The 23,951-nt window shown below is 39.5% G+C and overlaps 1 protein-coding gene across 2 annotated transcripts in view; it reads left to right on the top strand.

Moving 5' to 3' along the window:
- Ctnnd2 (catenin delta 2) overlaps positions 1-23,951 on the top strand; it is an 804,341-nt gene that overhangs the window by 152,105 nt on the left and 628,285 nt on the right. For both annotated transcript variants that reach the window (XM_085676585.2, XM_087896972.1), the window contains exon 2: positions 746-882. In XM_085676585.2, the coding sequence (XP_085532711.2) occupies positions 746-882 (137 nt within the window). The remainder of the gene's footprint in view (positions 1-745; positions 883-23,951) is intronic.

Consider the following 23,951-nt stretch of genomic DNA (forward strand, 5'->3'; position numbering starts at 1 on the left):
CTACCTCATGGCATTAAAATTTGAATCTGTGTGAGTTTGACCAATAAAATAGAACAAAAATAATTTTGGAGAAGCTTACTGTTAGCCTACACCAATGTGTCCGTTTTGCATTGTTAATGTGAGTTGAGTTTCTGATTTTTTTTAAACTCACACTATGTAAATGGATAAAAAGCGGGGGCTTTCTGGTTTTAAAGAAGTTTAGTCTGCTCTCTGTCAGGGTATGAACTTAGTTGTGTGCAGGATGAACCAGTTGTTTTCTGTATTTCACAGTACTAACCAAACTTTTTTTTTTGAGGGGGTGGATATCCCTTTAGTTATTGATAATAGCTGGTCATTACATTGTGTGAGTTTTCCTATAAGGGGGATGTGTAATAGATTATCTTGAAAACATACCAGTAGAAAAGAGAAGTGCCTTTCTGTAAGACAGATGTCAATCTGTAGTTAGACTTTTAGACTCAATGTTTTTATACCTTTTCTCCCATTCTTATTATCTTGCTTCTACCTTGTCATAATTTATTGTCCCACATTCAGGATAAGAGAGCACAAAGGCGTGCCTGTGCTATCTCAGACTTGGTTGGGGTCGATACAGGGTGACATTTTGTTTGACTTCATTCTTCCTTGTTATACAATTATACCACACTTGTTGGGACAGCTTGTGCCTTTCATCCCCCCAACTGAATTCCCCACAGCTGTGTTTGTTTACGATGACGTGTGGCTGGTCTGACCTTGTCCTCTGTTGTTTCAGGAGCTATGCCTGTCCCAGACCAGCCTCCTTCAGCCTCAGAGAAGACCAGCTCCTTGAGCCCAGGCTTAAACACCTCCAATGGGGACGGCTCTGAGACAGAGACCACCTCTGCCATCCTCGCCTCTGTCAAAGAACAGGTAGAAGCATTCCATTTGTGTCTCGTTCATGGGGGCATGTAAAAGTTGTTTCTTTGGGTGAACATCCATGATTACATTGTTTGAGCATAATATCATGTTAGTATTTATTATATAAAAAATATTAAAATTATTTTTGACTTCATAATACTTGTGATTTAGGCAGCTTTTCTTAAAAACATAGCCCAACATATTTCATAAAGGGAACACTTTCATGGAGTTGAACTTTTGGAAGGTATGTTGATTAAATTGACATTTGTTGTTATTGGGCATTTCAGGCCAAATACTTGGTGTACTGAAATATTGTCTAATAACCTGTCAACAAATATCTGGAAACTTAAAAATTGAAAATATATTGATAATAGCTGACTATTTCAGTAAGTGAAGGGAAAATGTCTTTCCTGGCGGTTTTTTTTTAAATGACTTCATTTCTGGGGAGGAAGGGAACTAGATTGCACTGATACTTTAAAAGATTGTACGAAAACATAAACACTTGACAGTTTAAGGAAATCAATAAAATTCATCATTAAAACATGTTAATTACAATACAGGAAAAATTCTACAACTTTCCTATCAAAGTCTTCAATATCTGATTGACTTCTCAGATATGTCATCGCTATAAAAATGAAAAAATAAATAAAATTTAAGTCTGAGATTTAAAAAGAAACTGTTCTACAAATGCTATGCTTCTTGTAAATCAAAAGTGATTACAGAAAACTGAATAGAGACTTGTATTTTCTTCTGCACATATTCTAGAGAATAAAACAGGATTATCAATATAAAAATGTAATTGACATGTAATTTTTGGATTTCTTTAAAGAATGCAGTATTATAATTTGAAACCTGTCCTGCAGAATCTCTAGATGGAGCATAGACATTTCTACCTGTGAAATGAACTCAGGTTGTTTTCTGACAGTTATTTTGAATTTTTACAGACTTTAGTTATACTGTCATTTTATAGAATATTAGACAAATTCTTCTGTTCAAATAGACTTTGCTACCCAGCATTGCACCTCTCTGCTCCTTCACACCCTAGTCTTTGTGGGCCTCATTCTGCTCTCTGTTGGGTTTGAGCCATTTTATTCCATGCTGCTGGGTTTGCAAATGCATTTGTGTAAAAGTGACACAAGGAACACAGGCAGGGACACTGTGCCTGTGGAGGAGCACGACCCAAAGGTGGGGTGATGAAGAGTAGGCACTGCTCTGTATGCAAGTGAAAAGTTCCAGAGGAAGCTGATCATGTTTAGTAAGTGGGCTGATTAGGTCAGTGTAGGAAGCCACCTACATATCAATCCATCAGTAAAGCTAAAGGAGATGCCATTGACAGGGAAGATGAATGATGTTGTCAGGAGTGCGCCCCAGTCCCAGAAAGCGTGCAGCTAAGTAGGTCTAAGGGAGAGCTGGGTGGATCGATTGGATCGTCTAGAGTGGTAAATGTAACTAGGATTGTGCTGCTCCATGAGTTTGCTGGTGAAATCCCACTCGTGAGTTTTGTGATCATTCTGAGGAAGAGTGGGTGTGGGAGCCCAGTAGGGCTTTGGGCCAGCCCAGAACTCGGGACAGTTGAGGCAGCCTGGTATCTTCTTTGGATTTGCTCTGGAAGTCTTTGTGAGAGACTGATTTAGTTCACTGACAAAATGTAAATTGGGAGATCAAAATTTAACAAGAAAATTGCATGACTTATCTATTGACAAAAACAGTGTTTTATTATGGGATTTGGTAGTGTAGTTTACAGTGAGAGAAAAGGCATGAAACACAGGTCATCAATATTATTACCATATCCCAAAGGGACACATAAAGTTAGACAATTGTTTCGTTGTCATTTTGATGTAGTCTCATGTAACCCAGTCTAGGCTTAAATCCTCATGTATCTAAAGAAATTGACTTTGAATTTCTGATTTTCCTACTTCTACTTTACAAGAGCTAGAACTACAAACATGTATGAACATTCTTGGCTTGTGAGATTCTGGGGATTCAATCCAGGGTCTCCTGCAGACCCATCAGGCACTCCACTGAATCACATACCTTGTTCGTGTTTAGGCATCTGTAGCCAGTATCATCTGCCTGGTTGTTTTGTAGACAAGCAGTAATGTTAAGGTCTTCTGGATATATGAATATTGGAAGGTTCAATGTAGGATAGAATCTGCTTCCCAAACATACTAATCACAGCAGTATCAAGTGGATGGAAATAGAAAGACTTATCTTGTAGGACATAATGAAGGGCTTATAGCAGATTCAGAGTGAGTTGGGGTCCAATTCCTTTCCAGTTAGTATTCAATTTAATACAGAGGCGCACTTAAATGATGCCAGCGTGAACATCTCAAATAAAATTAAAGTTCTTGCTTTACAATATGTAGGAAGAAATACCCAAGGAAATACCATAGTCGTAAACATGAAAAATAAGCATATTTGAAAAAAATATGGGAGATATATAGTTGATGTCAGGCAGTGGTGATGAGGGCTTTTATTCAGAAAAGCAAATTATTAGGGAATGTGTGGTATGTGAGGCAGTGGAGTAGCAACAATAGTAAAGTAAATTATGCGTTAGACAATAGAAAAGGGAGCCGAGAGATGGCTCAGTGGTTGAGACCACTGGCTGGCCTTGCAGAGGACCTGGGTTCTGTTCTCAGCACTCATACAGTAGCTCACCATGGTCTCTGCCGGTCTAGTTCTGATGCCCTCTTATGATGTCTGCAGGTACCAGGTACATGGTGCCCATGTATGTAGTCAGGCAAATCATTCACACACAAAATGAAAATAGAAAACTATTTAGTTAAAAGTAGAAAATACCCTAGAGGAAATATATGCCACAGTATAACAAAATGTGGATGGAGCTACTGTAACACTTTTTAATGCTGATGAGAAAAAGAACAGACAAGATTAGAAAACTAAGTAGAACATAAAAATGAAATTCACAGGAGAAAAATGTAAACAAGCCATGGGTATGTGTTTACTTTTGTATACATGCATTGTGCATGACAAATTTTAAGTACAGATTCTCATTTGATTCTATCAAGTATACCAGTATAAAATATATTATTATTTTATTCTAACTAATGGTTAAGGTTTAGCAAAATCCTCATTTTATTAATTTCAAAATGGCAGTGAATTGGTGTATGCTTTCCTTGGTCAAAGGATCTGTTTGTATGCACTGACCTTGGAGTGACATATTAAGTATCCAGTAGGAGTATTGAATCCTTTCAAGTCTGGACATACTGTTTATACCTTCAGATTATATATACATGTACATAATATTTACGCACAGATAATCTATCTGTCTATTATCTATCTGTTTATCTATCATCTATCTATCTGTCTATCTATCTATCTATGTATCTACCATCTATCTACTTATCTATCATCTATCTATCTATCTATCTATCTATCTATGGATATTTAGTACAATACTTATTTGTTATCTATCTATCTATCTATCATCTATCTATGGATATTTAGTACAATACTTATTTGGGGGTCACAAAATACCTAGAAGAATATTGGCTAACAAAGAGAGGAAATAATAGCAAATTCTTACTGTAAATAGTGCAAACATTAATAAAGGTGAGTTGGAGCTATATGAGTAGCATTTAAAAACAAAACTGTGAGACATTGTAAAAGGAAATGGTATATGATGGTGTTACCGGGTCTTTAAAACAAGAGAATAAACTAACTGGGATTAAAAATCAAGAATTGAAAATGCATGGTAGGGCAGTGGTGAGAATCTGAGGGATGTTGGAGGAGGAGGAGAATATGATCAAAATATAGTCAATAAGAACATTAATAAAAATATATTATTTAAAAATTACTTGTTTGGGATATTCTAGAGATGTTCAAAGGAAAAGTTAAAAATGTTGCCTGTGATTACACTGATTATAGTATGTGATTACTTAGGAAGAATATAATGTGTTCATAAAGAGTATGGAAGATATCAGAAATTACAAGGGAAAATTTAGTGTAAAATAAACATTTATAGGATTTGGTCAATAGAAATTCCTCTTAAAGCTGAGTTAGTGTTGGATCAGTGTTGAGAACTCCGATGATGCTCCTAGTGCCAAACTTTATTGTTGTAAATAAAACAGCTCCAACAAACCCAGCCCCCACCCCACTTTTTTTGCATTATTGAGGATAAGTCCAAAGCCCCTACATCCAAGGCTAGACCTGTGACACTGGCCACACTTCTAACCTCCACCTTCGTGAGGAGAAGAATGTGAAACCTAAAGATCAATTTATCTAAGTAATCGAAGAATTCAATATTTGGCTTTGGGGAGCAAAACTGAGATTCTTCTGTGGTAGATGATTAAGATGAGAAGGAATCAAATGCCTTCCGGGGAACTTGACATAGAGCGTGCTGAAGGGCTCAAGGGAGACCTGTGGTCTGATGTGCAGTGTTTGCTTAGGTGGAGCGAGAAACGCACTGGGAAAATACAGGAACATTCTTTGGGTAGCCTGATCCAGACAATCCATCACTTCTGCATTAGGGGATTTAAGTTCTAAACAATTTTAAAGGATTATTTTCTCTCTTACATATAACTTTTATTTATACAGTTTAAACAAATTAATGCTATTTCTACAAAACATCATGTCGTCATAAAAACTGACTTTAAAAGTTAGTCTTTTATTTTTTATGTTTTCTTTTTATTCATGTGTATGTATGTGTGTCTGTGTTAGTGTATGCCATGTGTCCAAGCAAGTGCCCTTAGAGATCAAAATAGGATATAGGATACCCTGGAGCTGGAGTTATGGATAGTTGTAAGAAACCTTCCTTTGGATGCTGGGAACTGATCAGACCTTCTGAGATATGTGTAAACACACACACAAACACACACACACACACACACACACACACACACACTTTCTCTTAACAGCTCTATCATCTCTACAGCCCCGAGTTATTCATTTTTATCATTAGCAATAACATAGACAAGGTAGGTTTGTATTTTTAATTTAAAGAATACAATTTTATCTCCATCCAATAGGCAGTTTTGATAACTGGCTATTTGAGTATAGACCATATTTATGAATAGGGAATTTCAAGTAGAATCTTTTCTGATATCACATCATGTTCTAATCCTGTCCCTTTGGAACATTCCTGCAGCCGGGAAGTCATTCTTTTGTATAGCAGGCATATGTTCTGAATTATCATGCACTAAGTTGAATAATTCATTAACCCATCCAGAATACATACTGAGAACCTTATACTGTCAGCATACACTAGGGCAATGTGCACAGTGAAAATCGAGTAGCTAGAGTTCATTAAAATAAGTTGTTAATGAGATGCAGGCTGGTAGTTAACGTGGATGGAAATAAATTCTAGTTTACAACCACAGATTGAAACTTCAGTCATGCTACACCATATGCTTTGTACCTCACAGAAAGGCGTGAGCGAAATGTTTGTAAGATGAGTCCTTGAACCTAGCCGTCATGCATTGTTCGACATAAATGTGTTCATTGATTTTTCTTTTTGCTACAATTTCCTATCTTGATTGCCATTTAACTGGTGGATTTTCCACTTTCCTTTTAGCATAAATAGATGGTTTAGCATGATAGGTGGTTAGTTAACTCCCATGCTTCAGTTTCCTTGTCTCACAATTCCTGCCTCACTTCCAACAGTTACCAACTCTCTCCTATGGAAGTTTTGAGAAATACCTAATCTTCATTTTTTGTCCTGTAACTGGGTGTTCTTCGCCAAGTGAGTAGGGAAGAATGAGCAAGCATTATGTGGTTAAGCTGTGATGCCAATCATTTGGATAAATAAGACTGGCCATGGGTGGGTACCTTTGTGGCAATCAAGAGGCATTATTCTGTTGTGTTTACCAGGCCCCTACTGTGTGCTCAGGACTGTGATTATGAAAGTTGATTCTCAGATTTTGAGTTTGCCTTTATGACAGGTATGTGATAAGCTTTAGAATGCAAGGGTGGGAGGGGCAATGAGGATAAGGCTCAGGAGAACTGATCTTATGATGTAGGATGGAAAAGACCCATGATTTGTGTAACTGATGTTAGCCGAGAGACCGTCATTAAGAGGACCAGAGTGAGCTGAATCCAGTATACACGCGGAATGGTGACAGTTTAACCTTTTCAAATGGCTGCAGAGCCAGTCCGGATTAGTCTAGTTTAGGAAATATGGGTTATTGTTTTTATTTTTATCACACTGGCCACGTCTACTGGTTTGAGTTCATAAGTTCTGAGTATGTAAGGAGTTGGGCTGAACCAAGTTATAAAAAGAGAGACATGGGAAATGAGGGATGAAAGACTTTATTTCTTTTTTTAATTTTATTAATTTTTATTCAGCCCAACATTTTTCTCTACTCTCCGCCTTACCTCTCTCCTCCTTTTCAACCTTCTCCCAAGGTTCCCATGCTCCCAATTTACTCAGGAGATCTTGTCTTTTTCTACTTCCCAAGTAGATTAGATCCAAGTATGTCTCGCTTAGTGTTCACATTGTTGTCTAGGTTCTCTGTGTGGTTTGTAGGCTGGTTTTCTTTGCTGTATGCTTAAAAACCACTTATGAGTGAGTACATGTGATAATTGTTTTTCTGTGTCTGGGTTACCTCACTCAATGTGATGTTTTCCAGCCCCATCCATTTGCTTGCAAAATTCAAGATGTTGTTATTTTTTTTTCTGCTTTGTGTAAATGTACCACATTTTCCTTATCCATTCTTCAGTCGAGAGGCAGTTAGACAGACTTTAGTACTAAGCCTTAGACTCCCCACCAAGTGAAAAAGATTACTGACTAAGATCCTGTTGGAAAGAAGGGCTTCATGGTCACACTGAAAATGATGTAAACCCGAGAATGGGTACAAAACCAGAAACTGGAAAGCAATCATCGATAATGCCAAGACTCATGTTAAAACCATGAAAATGAGGGCATTAGTAAAAGTAGAGATGGCACATCTGTTATCTGTGTCCCTTCTGGCAGCTGCTGTGGGAGTTTAGGTGGAGCAGTTGTGAGGAAGGCCTGGCGCTCTCTCCGGTGGGGAAGAGAGAGCTGGAGTTCATCCTTGCTGCTGGAGAACGAGTTTGCCGGCCTGTGACCAGCCAGAGGACAATCACTCTGGTCTTCATGTGCATGCCGTCATTTTGAAAAATAGTGGTATGATGTTGGTGTGCTCGCCTAGGCACGAATTTGTATTCGACCATACTTTATAAAGTTTGCCTTTGTGTTTGGTTTGCAATGAATCTGATTACATTTTGCTCTTTGCAATACTATAACTGCCCTGGAAATATACTTTTGATTAAAAATAATATCTCCTCTGTTGTTTAGCCACTGTATCATTAGATAATTTTGTGCTTCCAAAAATTAGTATCCAGGTGAGCTTTCTAACTTTCTTTTTTGCATGTGTTTCTGCCATGCATACATCTATGCTTGTTTGTGTGTGACCGGGTCAGAGGTTGATATAGAGTAATTTTTCCAGTCACCACCCTCCTTATATATTGAAGCAGTACCTCACTTGAATCCACAGTTCACCAGCTTTTCCGGTCTAAATAGCCAGCTTGATCCAAAAATCTTCTGTGCTTGCTTCCTACATAGCTGGGGTCTCAGGCTGGCTGCCCCGCATACCGAGCACTGCAGGTGGTGCCAGGCACCCAGACTCAGGCCCTTGCGTTATATGGCTAGCACCTTTACTCTCTGAGGTAGCTCCCAAATACTCCAAAGTATCTTTTTTATGAGGTAGAAGAAAATAATTGAGGAGTTTTACAGTCTTACTTAGTGCTTATTGATATTTGCACTATGTGTTAGCTATATAAATGACTTTTTCCACCATTCAGGTTTATTCAATTGTGAATAGGCCACACGGAGGATTTCTAGGCGTCTGCTAGTTTGTGTAAAGACATTTTTCCCCCATAGCATTTACTAGGCTCCTATTGTGTGCTCGGGACTGTGATTACAAAGGTTCATTCTCAGATTTGGAGCTTGCCTTCTTGAAAAACATATATAATGAGTTTTAAAATGTAAATATTGCAAAGTTTTACACGTTATTGAATTCCAAATGATTTATACAAAAAAAAAGTACTCAAAACCGTGAAGACTCTTAGCACTGATGCCCTGTTGCTGCTGTAGTTTTACTTATTCTCCCAGGATCACACACATTGTAAATCATATTGCTGATTGGAGAGGCATTTTCTGGGCCAGTGTTGAGTACCTGACGACTAAGAGATAGCAAACACCATAACACCGTCCTCTCGTTTATAGGCCCTTTGCTTGTCATTCAGTAAGAGACAGAGCTGGAGGCATTTCTCAGCTACCATTCTGATAGAACCACTCCACTGTGTCCTTGACACAAGATGTGCCTGCCATAGGAAGGCATCTATAAACTATATAAATTATTCTTTCTTTTCTTTGGTTTTGGGACTCAACCTTGAGAGGCCATGTCCACACCTTGGTCGGCCTAACTCTTCCCCTGAGCAGTTAGCCTCCTGTTAAGCCCTGTTAAGTGATATAAATGCATGTTGTATTTATATGTTTCCCAATAAACTCCAACTCTGCTTCAAGAACTTTAATTTTATGTAAAATTAAATTTTACTCTTTTGCATTGATCCATTGGATGCTCTTTCTCCCCCTTTTAAAATATAGCTTCTATATTTATAATTTTAAAGAACTTTAGGGTGATGTCTTAGGGTTTCTATTGTTGTGACAAAACACAACATGACCACACAACAAATTGGGGAGGAAAAGGTTTATTAGACTTATACTTTAGTATTGCTGTTCATCACTGAAGGAAGTCAGGGCAGAAACTCAAAACAGGGCAGGATCCTAAAGGCAGGAGCTGATGCTGAGGCCATTGTAAGCAATAGTGGAGCTGCTACTGACTTGCTTTCCCTGGCATGCTCAGCCCACCCTCTTAGAGAACCCAGAACCAGAAACCCAAGGATGGCAGCACCCACCATGGACTGGGTCCTTCCCTATGCATCCCTAATTAAGAAAATACCACACAGCTGGATCTCATGGAGGCATTTCCTCAACTGAGGCTCCTTCCTTTGATGACTCTAACTTGTGTCAAGTTGACACACAAAACCAGCCAGTACAGCATGGAATACCATTTTAAAGATAAGGTTATCTTTTCCCTTTATAAGATAGTCTCTTAATTGCTATTCCCCAGTTTTGCATATTGCTTGAACTTTTAACATTATTGATGCTACTACCAACACAGCTGTAGCTCTGATAACACAGTATGGAATATGAGAAAACACCATGAAACATCCCCCAAACAGTATTCTGGAAAAGCATTTTGTGAAAGTAATGACGGAATTATTATCCATGGAGAGAAGGAAATTCAAACACCTTCGGGAAAGGTCAAGAACAGAAAGGATTACCTACAGAGACCAGTGAACTTTAGATTCATTTAGTCAGAAAGGCAAGGATTAGACGTTCCATAATACCTGCATGGAAATTTTTCCACATGTCAAAATTAAAAAGAAAGTTACTTTGTTCTTGACTTTTAAACTTTATATCTTGTTTCAAGCCTTGCATAAATAGAGGAAGAAATAGCAAAAGTACGATTGACCCTACATTTTTTTTTTTTTTACTAGATCAGAAGCTGCTTTAGGAGCAGTGTGGTTTTCAAGGTGTTGCTAGGAGTCTACATAGTGGGGCTTCTGTAGTTTCAAATATAGTTCACAACAAATACATGCAAATGTATATACAAAAAATATAGTTCACAACAAAAATAGGACAGAATCTCAGAGCAAGGCCTCTGCATGTCACAGACAAGGATGGCCGGGCTGGAGTTCTGCAGTTGCCTGTATGGAAGAACAGGATAGTCAGTATTCAGACGGTCAGACTAAGGATTTTGTGGATCAGACAGGGGTGGGACAAATCCAGAAATGAGTGAGACACAGGGGTAACTGCCGTGAGGAACTCGGGAGTTAGGCTGCAAGCCGTCTTTCTCTCCACATCATTCTCCTCTCACTTATATTGTTCTGCTCTTTCCTGTGAGGTATTTTGTCTTTGTCCCTTAAAATGTGTTTTCTCTAAAAATTTCCAAATACATCTCACCTCAAGACATTTCATTATCTGCTCATCTGCTTGAAAAGCTCAACTCCACTCCAAGGGTGAATCCAATGGATTCCCTGTGCCCCTTTCTCTATAACTCCTAATCGTGGGGTTCATATTCATATGGCAGTGGAGACTATGATGATTCGGCTTTGCACACTAAGTAGGAAGGAAGCTTTTAGCATATAGGGTTTTGAAAAATGTTTTAGTGCCTCTTACCATTCTCTCATATTTGTCAAAAGAAGTCATGGTTAGATATTCATCATGTGGAATAATATTAAATATTTAGAATGTGATATTTTAGTGTTTTATGGATTCCAGGATTAAAGTAATTCTTGAATATTATGGGAAATGCACAAATACTTATCAAAATTTTCTTCTCCAAGTTATATATGTGATTATTGAAATACAATGTTCATTTTGCTTGGTAACTATTATGACCTATCTTAATTCATTTAGCATATCAGTAGTATTTTTATATTATTACTTTTTTCACCTTTTCTCATATATACAAAATACAGAATCATTGTGAATTGTTTAATAGTATAATTTTTTAAGTTTATGCCGACATTCGTCTTCTCTGTTGATTCAATTTTGTTAGTATAAAAAAATGCAGCCACATGTCATACTTTCTCGTTCATAAGTCATTTGGTCTGCTCTGACGGAGGTGCCTGGAGCAAAGTTTCCGAAAAGAGTTTAATGACCCTTACAAACTCTCTGGGAAAATATGTCATAATTAATTACTGATAAGGGCCTCAGGCAGAACAACAAAGCAGGAACTCTTGGAATATAAAAATCAATGCCTCATGAGTAGTTTTCTTAGAGTAGGAAATGAACACATAGAACTGCAGGGAGAATAAACAGGGAACACTTGTTGCTCAGAAAAGCAGAGATAAATACTGTCAGCCTAGCATCTGTGTGTCCAGCATTTAGGTACATGGTGGAAATAATTGCAAAAACACAGAACTTATTATCAGACAAGGAAGCAGTCATAAATGGTACCTCAAGTAAAATAGTTTTCTAAAAGATTATATTTTAAGTTTCTTTAAAACTGCACAATTTTAGAAAATACATATTAGTTTTTTTATAAATTTACAGGCAAAATTGTCTCTCAGGCATATAGTTAAATACATTTTTATTTTATACTTTTTTGCTTAGTATTTTTGTTTATGACAGAAATTCCTAAGACTAAAACTTTCTCAGCTGATCTGCTAAAAGTTGCAACCAAGGAGGTTGCTGGGAAACCGAAATGAAACATCCGTGTTTGCTGTTAGTGATGGCTCTCACCACAATACCCAGTCTCACGTCGTAAATACAGCAGTAGACTTGTGATGTGCTCTCTGCTGGTCTTCCTCTGGAAATGCTTTCCTAGCACCAGAGCTCTGCTCAGGCTAAGACAGGTTCCCCTTCAGCACTGAGTTCCACTGTGCTAGGGACAGGGGAGGGGCTGACAATTCTATCAGCAGTAGCCGAGGGGGTCACTAATGACGATCTAATCAGTACTTAGACACTGCACAATTAGTGAGTTCCTTCAGTGGACAGGGTGTGATCCTCCGAGAACCCTGGCTTAAGTGTGTTCTGCTTTAGTGGAGCATTCCTGATGTTGAGCGTCAGTGCTTTGGACTGGAGTTGTCTGTGCTGTGCATCAGTGACATAGGTAAACATGCCCGAGGCAGGCTATCAATCATGTTCAAGTTGCTGTCACCGGGCCGCAATCATAAAAGGCAAGTACAGGTTCAAGCCCGGGGCTCTAATTGAGCCTGCTCTGTGGCCTGCTGCTGCTGGAACATGATCAGCATTCTCCCTTTTCACTAATGATGGCTTCTGACTGCCACGCTCCACTCATGGCCTTAGGAATCAGCTGGACTGCTTGCCTAATTATTGTGGAAAAAGAGCAACTCAACACCAATAAGGCAAAAAGAGAAAAATCACTTTTGACATGTGATCCTCCACATTTAGAGATTTGGGATCGAGTCATGTGGGGATGCCTTTGCAGCCTACACAACTGAGATGTTATGCTTCTGGGTGAAGTTGCACTCAAATGAAGACTTAAAACAACACATAAGTCAGTGCTGGATTATGCCAGAATTGTTTTAGGCAATCACAAACAATGTAATATGCAATTTTGACTCTCAGCTCTTCTGTTAGAGGTGATATTGTAAGCCCCATGAGTTGCTCCCTTTAACTGCCACACCCATGACAGAGGAGAGGCCCTCTCTCCAAACAGGTCAGCCTGATACTCAGATCACCTATTAGCAAAATAAAGTGCCACTAGCAAATACTGCTGTCTGTTCTAAGTGTTTGTCCGAGACCTGAAATTGCCTGCTATTGACCTCCTGTCAAAAGACACAGGCAATTTATTCGTAAAATTAATAAACTAGAGGGAAAATACTCCCTCTTTGGGGAACTCTGCTCAAATTGGGAGCAGCACTCCAGCCCTCCATGGAGTACTGTCCAAGAGCTTGGCTTTAATAATGCCAGGGAGAAAATACATCGCCACGCCTGAGATGACGCAAGAGAAATGGCTTTTCTGGGAGCTTCGCTGGCTTGCACAGAAGTCTGGCATCGGAAATCTTTCCTATGTGCTCACTATTTGATGTTTAATGAGGAAAACTTAGAAGTAACTTACAGTGCTGCTATTAACTGGTTAATATCAATGAATAGGAACAGACATTTTATGGTACATTGGTTAATTATTTCATTTTTTTAAAAACTTGCAAATTTTTTGTAGCCCAAATTCCCTACAATTCTTCCCCTTCACCCCATGTTGTGAATTTACTAAGGAGGTCTTGTCTGCTTCCCCTTCCTGGGGGAGCCGATCCATATATGTCCCCCTTAGGGTTCTCCTTGTTTTTCATCTTCTCTGGGATTGTAGACTGTAGGCTGGTTATCCTTTGCTTTACATCTAATATCCACTTATGAGTGAGTACATACCGTATTTGTCTTTTTGTGTCTGTGTTACCTCACTCTGTTTGAGTTTTTCTAGTTCCATTCATTTGCCTGCAAATTTCAAGATTGATGACTACCTTGATTGTCAGTCATCATAGAATCTTCGTCCAGTATCTGATGGAAGCAGATGTAGAGATCCACAGCTAAGCACTGGGCTGAACTCCTGGAGTCCAGTCATAGAGAGGGAAAAGCAATAATATGAGAAAAGGGATGAAGGCCATGATGGGGAAACCCATAGAAAGAGCTGACTTGAGCAAATGGGAGCTCACTGACCCTGGACAAATGCTGGGGAACCTGCAAAAGACAGAGCTAGGCCCTCTGAATGACTGTGACAGTTCTGTGACTTGGACAGTTTGTGGGGCCACTAGCAGTGAATCCAGTATTCCTAGTATATGAACTGGTGGTTTGGATCCAATTCCTTGTGGAGGGATACCTTCCTCAGCCTAAATACAGGGGCAGGGCTGTGGTCCTGCCTCAAGTGATGTGACAGAGTTTGTTGACTCCCTATGGGAGGCCTCACCCTCTTTGAGGAGTGGATGAGTATGTGGTGGCAATTAGGTGGGGGGAGCAGGAGGACAGGAGGAAGAGGGAACTAGGATTGATGTGTAAAGTAAGATTGTTTTAAAAAATAGAACAATATATAAATAAGTTAAAAAAAATTAGTGATGTAGTATTATATCTAGTTTGGTGTGATTGTTTATTTTGATTGCCAACTTGACAGGATTCAGAATCATCCTGGAGACTAATTCATAGGCTCATCTGTGAAGGGTTTTCCAGACTGCGAAGATTGCTAAAACAAACAAACAAAAAAGATACAGGAAGTTTAGCACAAGCATTTACCTCTCTCAGCTTCCTAGACTGGATATAATATGGCCAACTCTTGACTTCAAAATGCCCCTATCATGTGGGAACCTCAAACTATGAGTCCAAATACACCCTTCCTCCCTTAGTAAGCATTTGCGTGGCAGTTTGTCCGTGCAATGAGACACATTACAGGTACACTTTGCATGAATGGGTCAAGAAGTTTTTGTAGGAGATACCTCTGTGGTGGGTATCCAACCACCCTAAGGCCCATACTGTGTACAGTGCCCCAAGCTCATGCTAACCATGCAGGATGATGACCTGGGAGTGACCGAGTGAACCAATATGAACATCTGAGATTGGCTATATCTCTTTGTCTAGCTCTGTTCTGTGAGAGGAGTTCACTGGCCTGTAGCAAAAATTAGGACAATTAGAATACGTGTTCTGTAAAAAAAGCCAGAATGCTTAGTTGTTTGATTTTTTTTTGGAGATTTAGTTGAGATAAACAAGTATCCTTTTGATAAAGTCTTTCTTGTTTGATATAGTTTTAGAGGGCTCAAAAAGTGTCTCTATAAAGACTGTTGAGTAATTCAAATTGTGCTGGCACAACCAAATGATTCTCACGAGGTCGCACATATGGGCTCGCATGCTCTCCCTTTATATCACAATGTGATGGACAGTGCCTTTGAAGGCAGACCCACGACATCTCCTTTTCATTCAGGAGATGACTATGAGACTCTTTTACAAACTTAGTGATCTGCTGCAGCACCCCAGAGTATTCAGTGAAGGCCAGGCCACTTAGAACTGACTTTTAAGGAAAGAATAGGATGGAGAAATCTGCCTTCCGCTTACTTCTGTGATTTGGCTAGCGTTCTCCAGTTAATTAAAGACTATTTCCTTAAGCAAAATGGCTCATTTGCGTATAGGTAAGGTCTGCAATTAAGCCAGTTACTGTAAAGAAATGATTCCCAGGAAACTGCCTTGGTGAACTGGAACAGGGACCTTTGCACACTGCCCGTTTGTTTTCCTTTCCTGCCTTACCATGCAGAGAGAGCAGTGACAGACTGGAGATAACCTTCTTCTAGAAGGCGTTTGGCGTTCTTTTGAGATAGTCTGTAGTAAAATGTGTTCATGAGGAGCATACCCATGACATAACCGTCTTCCCTACATACGGTATTGAACTGGGCTGGAGACAGATCTGTGTTAATTCGGAGTCCTCTTTTCCTAACCGCTCCTGACTTAGGGACACTGAGAGACATTCCATCTGCAACAAAAAGCATAAGGAGTTTTATTTCCACATAGCTGCTGATGCTCTGCTTGGTAAGGACGGGAATAGCTAACAGCAATGTGCCAAAATATAACTTCTCTTGTTTATATTCCCGAGTCCTCCTCATTTCCAGCATAAGGAAGGTTGCACTCTACCCCTGTTTAAATTAAGACGAGGTTGAGAGAAAAAAAAAATGGGATTCATATAGTCACAGATTATTAAATTTCTGAGAGTGGTTCAAAAATAAATTTCTTTGCTTTTAGAGTAAGTTCACTTCTGTGCTTTGTAACTTTACCTGAACTAAGCTTTAGAAAGGAGAAATTTGGACAATGAGGTTTACTAAAATAAACCACACACACACACACACACACACACACATACACACACACACAATCATCATCATCGTCGTTGTCGACGTCGTCCCTAGGAATATAGAAATATTTAAAAACTCAGGGGAAATAATTGTTTCTCTGTAAAACCAACTGCAGTCAGTTTTACTGGGTTTCCCTTTTTATCTTTTTTTCTACAAATTTTAGCTCAGCAGGGACACTCCTCCATCATATTCATTCTCTGTGTTTTCAGATGGATTTGCAAGAAAAATCTTTCAAGTTCTCCTTAAAACTAAATTAAACCATCACTCACAGCAAACACACACTCCCCGTGTAGTGAAATTAAGGGTAGAGTGCAATTTACAATTAAACTAATACTGAACTTGCTGTTGGCACCACAGCCTGGGTACAGCCCTGCCATGTTTGAGTGGCTGCGACTGTGGAGTCCACAGGGTGCCCCCTGGTGCCCTCTCTGACTCTATCAGTAGGCCTCAAGGACACAGGTCAGGAAGTCCCAGTCATTCGTGATGGCCTGTTTCGGTTCAATGATTGGATTCTTCAGACTGACCACAGCTTCCATTCCAGTGTGCTAAGAACATTATAGAATTGTCGAATTCTATTTCATGTCGCCCTGTTTAAGCAGACTTAATTTGGAAATGTTTTAATGATATTAAGAGTATTTGTGGAGAAAATCTTTATAATGAAAATGTTATGGAAAGTGACAGTTTATAGTCCTTGCTCTCAGGTAGCCGAGGCAAACAAGGAGGGTACATGTGAGGCCAGGCTGTTAAATACACTAGGGGGGAATTCTATGTGCATGTGAACAATTGCGTTTTCTATGTAGATAAATGTTAAGTAGCTCTACAGTAGGTAGTTTTAACCTGGGTCCTAGGTACACAATGGTCATGACAGTAGCAGTTTCATTAGTGAAATTTCTTCTTTGTGTATGTTTCTCACTCCAAAATAAGAAAGGAAAATGCTAACTGTACTTACTTTCCTCTCTGATGAAAGCCAATAATATTTTCTTCAGAAGATTTTTATCTTATTATCTCTTACTACTTTCTCCCATGTGCACGCTATTATGTACCTCTGTTTGCTAAGACTGGGGCACCTTCATCTTCCTTTACGGTCCGCCTCGCCTCCAGGCTAAGATAAATTTTGATAATAAGATATGACCATGCTCTCAAAGGCTGCTACTTAGTCCTATTGATTGCTCTCTTTTAAGCTTTTATATTTATTTTTATTTTATTTCTTTATTTTGTTTTGAAACAAGATGTTGCTAGGTAGCCTTAGCTGGCCTGAATGTACATTAGAGAGAACTCACAGAGATCCCCCACCTCTGTGACCCAAGTATAGTGATTTAACACATGGGTCACCATGTTCAACTGTTTGCTTTTAGTTTTAATTATGCGTGTAGGGCTGGGGTAAGGGAGTCCTGTGTATGTGAATGCAGAATTTATGTGCCCCACATGGTCATTTGGGGGCACCAGATACCCTGGAGTTACAGGTTGTGGTTGCGAGGCTCCTAATGTGGGTGCTAGGGACTGAATTTAGGTTCTTTGCAAGAACAGTGCATTCTCTTAACTACTGAGCTGGGTTTTCAGGTCTTGACTTGCATTATAAGCCATCAAGCCTGGGACAGTGGGATGTTTCTGAATACAAATTTCCAGATTTGGCAGTGTTTCTTTAACATTTTTAAATGTATGTCAAAGTAATGCATTATCCTCAAATTCATTAAACAGTTATTTAAATTATACTCATTTATGTAGCATCATTGGAAATTGGGTTTTAATTAAGTAATAGCAAATAACAGTTCCTGACCTTCACAAGCAGTATTTTTTATTTAAATCATTTTATAAAATTATTTTTATTTTTATCTTGATCTGTATTCCTTGGCGAATTAAGAAAAAAATCACTGCAGATGTTTGAACATTTTCATGACCTCTTAGTGTTATTAGTAGGAAAAATTAAGTTTACTGTGCTTCATCCATGAACATCGAAGCACGCTCTGTAAAACTGCAGAGAGAATGGTTTATGTATCAACTGCTGCAGAAATTGTTTCACACACCGCCCACACTTCACTATCAAAAGTAGGGACAGCTTTATCAGTGCAAGCGCACACGAGTCTGGGCATCTTGCAGCTTTCTGAAGAGGTAATTGTGGAATAAGAGGTTGAGGCAATTTTCTCCCTGTTGACTTAACAAAAGTGATAGTTGGTATAGTTGATACAGTGTGCTGAGTACCTCTGCAAACATGGTTTGATCTGACCTTGAACTGTATGATGTGATTCCAGGGGACATGTAGCTTAGTCTCAAAGCTCAGGCCCAGGAACTGGCAAAGCAATGGTCTTCGTCAGTCCGTGTGAATTATAAGCTCTCCACACTGGCCGGGCTTTGGACTTCTACTAATAACAATACTAACTAAAAATCATTGAGGACTCATTGTGACCTAGGTACCATGTCATTCAAACTTAATTACTCCACATTGGGACATATGCAGTCACACAGGTCATTCTACAGGTGGAGCTTTCTCAGAGAGGCTTAGTTGGCCAACTGGCTGGCATACAGAAAAGAATCAAGATGTAAGGATTGACCAAAAGACAGAGCTACACATGACTTCATTGTGATCATAAATGGGAGCATTGTAAGATATATTTCATATTTATTAAACTTCTCTCTGCTCCAGATTTATCCTCTATGAAAGTCAGTGACAAGAATGTCTACCTTGAAGGGTTATTAGAAATTCAAACCCAATATCTAATAACAGCTTAAAATCATTTATTTGTTTTTATATAAAAGACAATAATTAAACTAAGGCATTTAATATAAAAAACTTGGGATGGACAGTTAGATATTTTTATATGAAATTCTATGTAATAATACTGTTGTATATGCAGTGCAGCACTGTGCCCACTAAACAAATGAACAATGCCATCGCATTGTCAATAGTAAAGAGAATGTGTCTCTCAAGGATTCCCCTTTGACCTAAGTCAACACAAGAAATATTTAAAGGCAGTTAAAGAGTAATGATGGGCGCTGATGAGAAATTGTTTGCTTCTGCATTTTTGGTTGTTACTGTGTCCCAGTGATACGCTGTGGTATTTTTTCCATGACAGACAAATAAATTACTAAGCAAAACTTTAATCCAAGTTATAGGCTCAGCTCTACCCTTCTCTTCTTGCATATTGAAAATGCTGTCCCTGCAGTTCACTGCCTTGTATTTCTGGTGTATCTAGTGGAGGAGGCAGCAGGGGAAGAACTAGGCATGAAGAATTAAAGATTTATGTAAAAATGATGCCAGTGTTGTTTTGTGGTGACACAGACAGGCTTGGGGACTGCCACCCACCCCCTTTCTCTCTCTTGACTTTCTGGGTCATCTTCTTTACCATTCTGACTTTAGAACGCGGCTGCTTTTCAAGGAATGAGGAAAGGCATGTTCAGTCGCGGGAATTTTCAATTTTTCTTGTAGACAGTGTAAAAAAAATCACCAAGGTAGAGGGGGAGAGGGTAGTTGTACTGTTTTGTGACACTATGCTGGGAGATGTGAGCAAATGTCTCCTCACCCCAGAAAGGAAGCGAACGACAGACTAATGTCCAACTACGTGAACGAGTGTATTTTATTGGCGTTACCCACAGGAGTGTGGGTGAGATGCTACAGGAGCAGAAGTAATTCCAAGAGAGTTGCATCACAAAAGCAGCATCCCACCCTAGGATGGGACACAGCTCACGAGAACTGGAAAACTGGAACACACTGTACAGCCTACAGGTAGTTCGGTGGACTGGAGAGTCCTTTCCGTATAACTCAGTAGGTCTGAGCCTCTTCAGGGTAACTCCGCTCTCTGTCTCTTTTGGGGGGCTCTCCTGGCCTTTGCTTCTTCCAGGAAGCTCTGCTGGTCTCAGTCTACTCTGGGCAGCTCAGCTGGAGTGTCTTTTAACAGGCAATACTGCTTAGGTATTGCTGTGGAAGCAGGTGTCTAGGGAATCAGGGACTTCCTGAAGCTATCAAGTCTTTTACTTCCTGAGCTTAAGGAGCATCCCTGCAGGATGGAAAGCTTTTGCCCCTTGTTAGAATCTCCTGTCTGAAAGATCTTACTTCTCAGATGGAAGGCTTTATCTGAGTAGAAATTACCACCCTACATTTAGTAACTGTAGTGCTCTATTAAAGCAGGAAGTACAGTTGAAAGGACTCTGTCCAGCTCAAGTGTAGCATGCTGGCTTTGCCCTTCTCTCCCATTCCCCCTGCCTTGCCAAAAACCCTTAGTTTACATTCCTAAAGCTAGTCACCAAACTCTATTCCCTTATTTGGTCACCTCTTCCTCCTGGGGCTATCTACCAAGGTTCAACTATCAAAGTATTGAATTTCAGCCATCAAAATCCCCCATTGACTCACCTAAGTAACTTACCCAATTAAAATTAAAGACATCATCCTATTTTGGTATTCCCTTTTTTTCTTTATACACTTTCCTATGTGCCATGTCTGTTTCCTCTCTACCCAGAGGCAGTTCATTGTCTTTCCAGAATAAATACACTTGCCCCTTCTCTTGTTCTCTTCCCCTTCTCCCTGGTCCTCTATTGTCTGTGTTTGTTTCTTATTCCCCGCCCTCTGTCCTTTTCCTTTCCATAGTGAACAGATTGCCCTTTGGAAAAACCAAGACCCAGTAGCCTTGTGGTGAATGCTAATGGAAAGGTGAAGAATTGTTGTAATATGTTAGAAAAGACGCAATAGGCCAACCCCAAAAGAATACTGGGAAAATGAAATCGGATGCAAGGGATATAGACAAAGAATTGTTCTATAGCATTTAGAAGATTTTGACAAACACAGGAAGGCTTAAACATGGTTTCAGCCTGAACGATCAGCAGGTTCTTTAGACTTTCTTCTGACTTAGGAAATGGAGGCAAAGGGAAGAGGTTGAAACAAAGATGTAGGCAAAAGTGAATTTTAATTGTTTTCCTGAAGCCAAGATAAAGACATGACTATCTTTACTTGCTGGTATTAAGGTTGTCAGTGTGAGACATTCTCTCTGTATCTCCCTCTGTCCTTCTGAAAATCGTGTTATATTTCATACCTCATAGAATGCATAGCATCTATGGATTTTAATGGAAACACTGCAGGCTTCAGATCACCACCTGTTTAGTTTTTATATTATCTTCATCTAATTTAATCAGATGTGCATGCACTTTAGTGACTTCTTCAACCTAGTATCGTCTATCTAATGGAACATAAATTTAATGTTAATGTTGTTTTATACAAAAGCCTCTCCATGTTAAAATGAAACCACCCTCAGCTTTCCTGACATCTTTTGCATCATTTTAGGCCTTCTTGATCCTTTGTCTAGACTTTTTTTTTTTAATGAAGGGAGCAATTCTCTTTATGCTGTTCTTTTTGTTTTCTGCATAATTTCCGACTTTTTCCATTGGTTTGCAGATCACTGTATGTTCTCAGCAAGCAGAGAAAGAAGTAGCACAGAGGGTGTTTTGCATTGTTGTGTATAATTTTAGAATACAGCGTTCACTCATCATCTTCCTTTATGTGACATTTTGACAAGCGTCTTAACAGATTGGAGAATAGAGATGCTTTTACATGATCAAATTAGACAAAGAAACACACATACAAGCCGTGTCATGGTGTAGCTCTATTTTCCCAGAGTCACTGAATAAGAGATTCTTGACACCTCTGTGTGCTGACGGCTGGAGCCAGCTCTCTTGTTAATGCTTAAGAATAACAACTTTGAAATCTCTTTGATCTTGCCAAGTCTCTGCCAAGCACTTTTGATAGGCCAGTCAAGACACCTCCGCTTCTGGCTTGGGATACAGAAATTGGAAAGCCGAATTTGATCTTCCAAGCTTCTTTTGTAGCCAGGCACACCATTCATGATGCACAGTGTATACTTATCCTTCTTCAGTCATGCTTAACAAGTTCCTCTCCCGGGTAAACTGAGGCATATTTAATGGCATGAAATGTACACTCAGCTCTACTGATTTTTTTTACATTTTCCTGCTGATAAATTCATTCATCTCTCTCTTACATTTTAAAAAGTTACAAGTTCAACAATATTTTTAATTTTGTTTATTTCTTATGAATGTTACCACATAGTGTTACTATTTACATTTTAGAATTTGAGAAATAGGTAAACAGAGTATGAGAGTTTTCAGAAATACTTAATTTCATCTCTTTGCTCCATGTATACAGGGAGACTCCAAGAGGCAATGATTTTTCTGATTTCTTTAGAGTGAGAAAATAGGAAAACTTCTATCTTGGTTTACTCTCTAAAATGCTTGAATGCTTAACATTCCCTATGTTATAGGCTGCTGCATGCTATGCGTTTCAGTTAGGGCAAGATTCTTCATCTATCAGAGCCTCTCTCTGGAGTATCTTTCTGAGTTCCAAGAGGAATGAGTATTGATGATGCATTCCCAAGATTGCTTTTCAGTCAGGCTGTTGGCCCTGATGCAGTTTTCATCAGTTAGATTATGTGAATAAAACTGAGGATGCAGAAGTATTTTGAGAGTAGTTATTTTGTAAACAGACATGAGGAGACAGACAGGGGCTCCCATTCATCGCTGGTCCATGTGCTTTGGTGAGAGGCTGGGGTTCTACCAGCTTAGCTGTTTCTGAAGCCGCCAATGGGTAAAAGTCACAGAAGTGAGATACTTCCTTCTCATCTTATTGTATGTAGCGTGTTCTCTGACAAGGAAGTTCAGAAAGAAACAGAATTACCAGCATACAGTAACCACTGATGTCAGACTCCAAAGTCTTCTTTGATGCAGGAAACTGCAGGATTTGTGGGCTCCACAAACAGATGGAATTAGACAGAAACTGTTAGCAGATGCCTGGAGAAAGGGGATGGCACTGATCAAACATTCTGTTCCTTGACATCGTGACATGCATCTGTGTGCATTTGTCCAATTTTGCATAAAGTTTATATACAAATGGTGGGTTTTACATTGTGGGAAATTTTTTCATCAGTGGGCTGTTGTAAAATACTAAAAAGTACAGTTGCGGTAAGTAACTGTGTCCTGCTCAAATTTCCTCACCGTGCTTCAGGCCACACCACGTGACTGGGAAGAGTGTTGGAGCTTTGCTCATGTTAGATGTGGTCTAAAACAACACACATGTGTCATTCCCAGTGGGCAAGTTGGGAATTCTAGCTTGTTCATCTGCTCAGGGTGTCAGGGCAACATTCAAGGTGTCCTCTGGGTTGGGTATGCTTGAAGGTCCAATGGAGATGATTTGTGCCCATGTTTGTTCAGAGTGTTGAAAGTATTCCTTTAGAGCTCTCCTTTTCAACAGCTTGCTTGTCCAAGACTGCTATGGCTCCCAGAGGTCTCCTCTGGTTCTTGAAAGTTTGCAACATCTCTTGGTTCTGCAGGCTTTCCCAGCAAGGCTGCCCCCTTCAGCAGCCTGCCCCAGAGGGTCTCTAAGATAGTCTGATGGCAGGGTCCTCCCCTGTTGTGCAGGTTGTATGATGGAGTGCGCTCATCATAACTGTTGTTTATAGCAAGTCACAAACCCTGATTACCCTCAGGGCGGGCAGACTGTATAAAACTCTGAGCAGACATAAGGGCCACCTTACAGTCTGGGTGCAGTTTAGAAAACGCTGTTGCTCTGGGAAATTGAGGACATGATGGGAACATACAGAAGCAGGGCGATGGAGGGCAGAGCAGGAGGACATTAGACTTGGAGACGGTTACAGTGCTTTGCTTGGGTTTGACTGAATTCTTGGAGGATAGGC

The sequence above is a fragment of the Myodes glareolus genome, chromosome 15 (genome assembly GCF_982192425.1).
Source record: "Myodes glareolus chromosome 15, mMyoGla1.1, whole genome shotgun sequence".
Lineage (NCBI taxonomy): Eukaryota > Metazoa > Chordata > Mammalia > Rodentia > Cricetidae > Myodes > Myodes glareolus.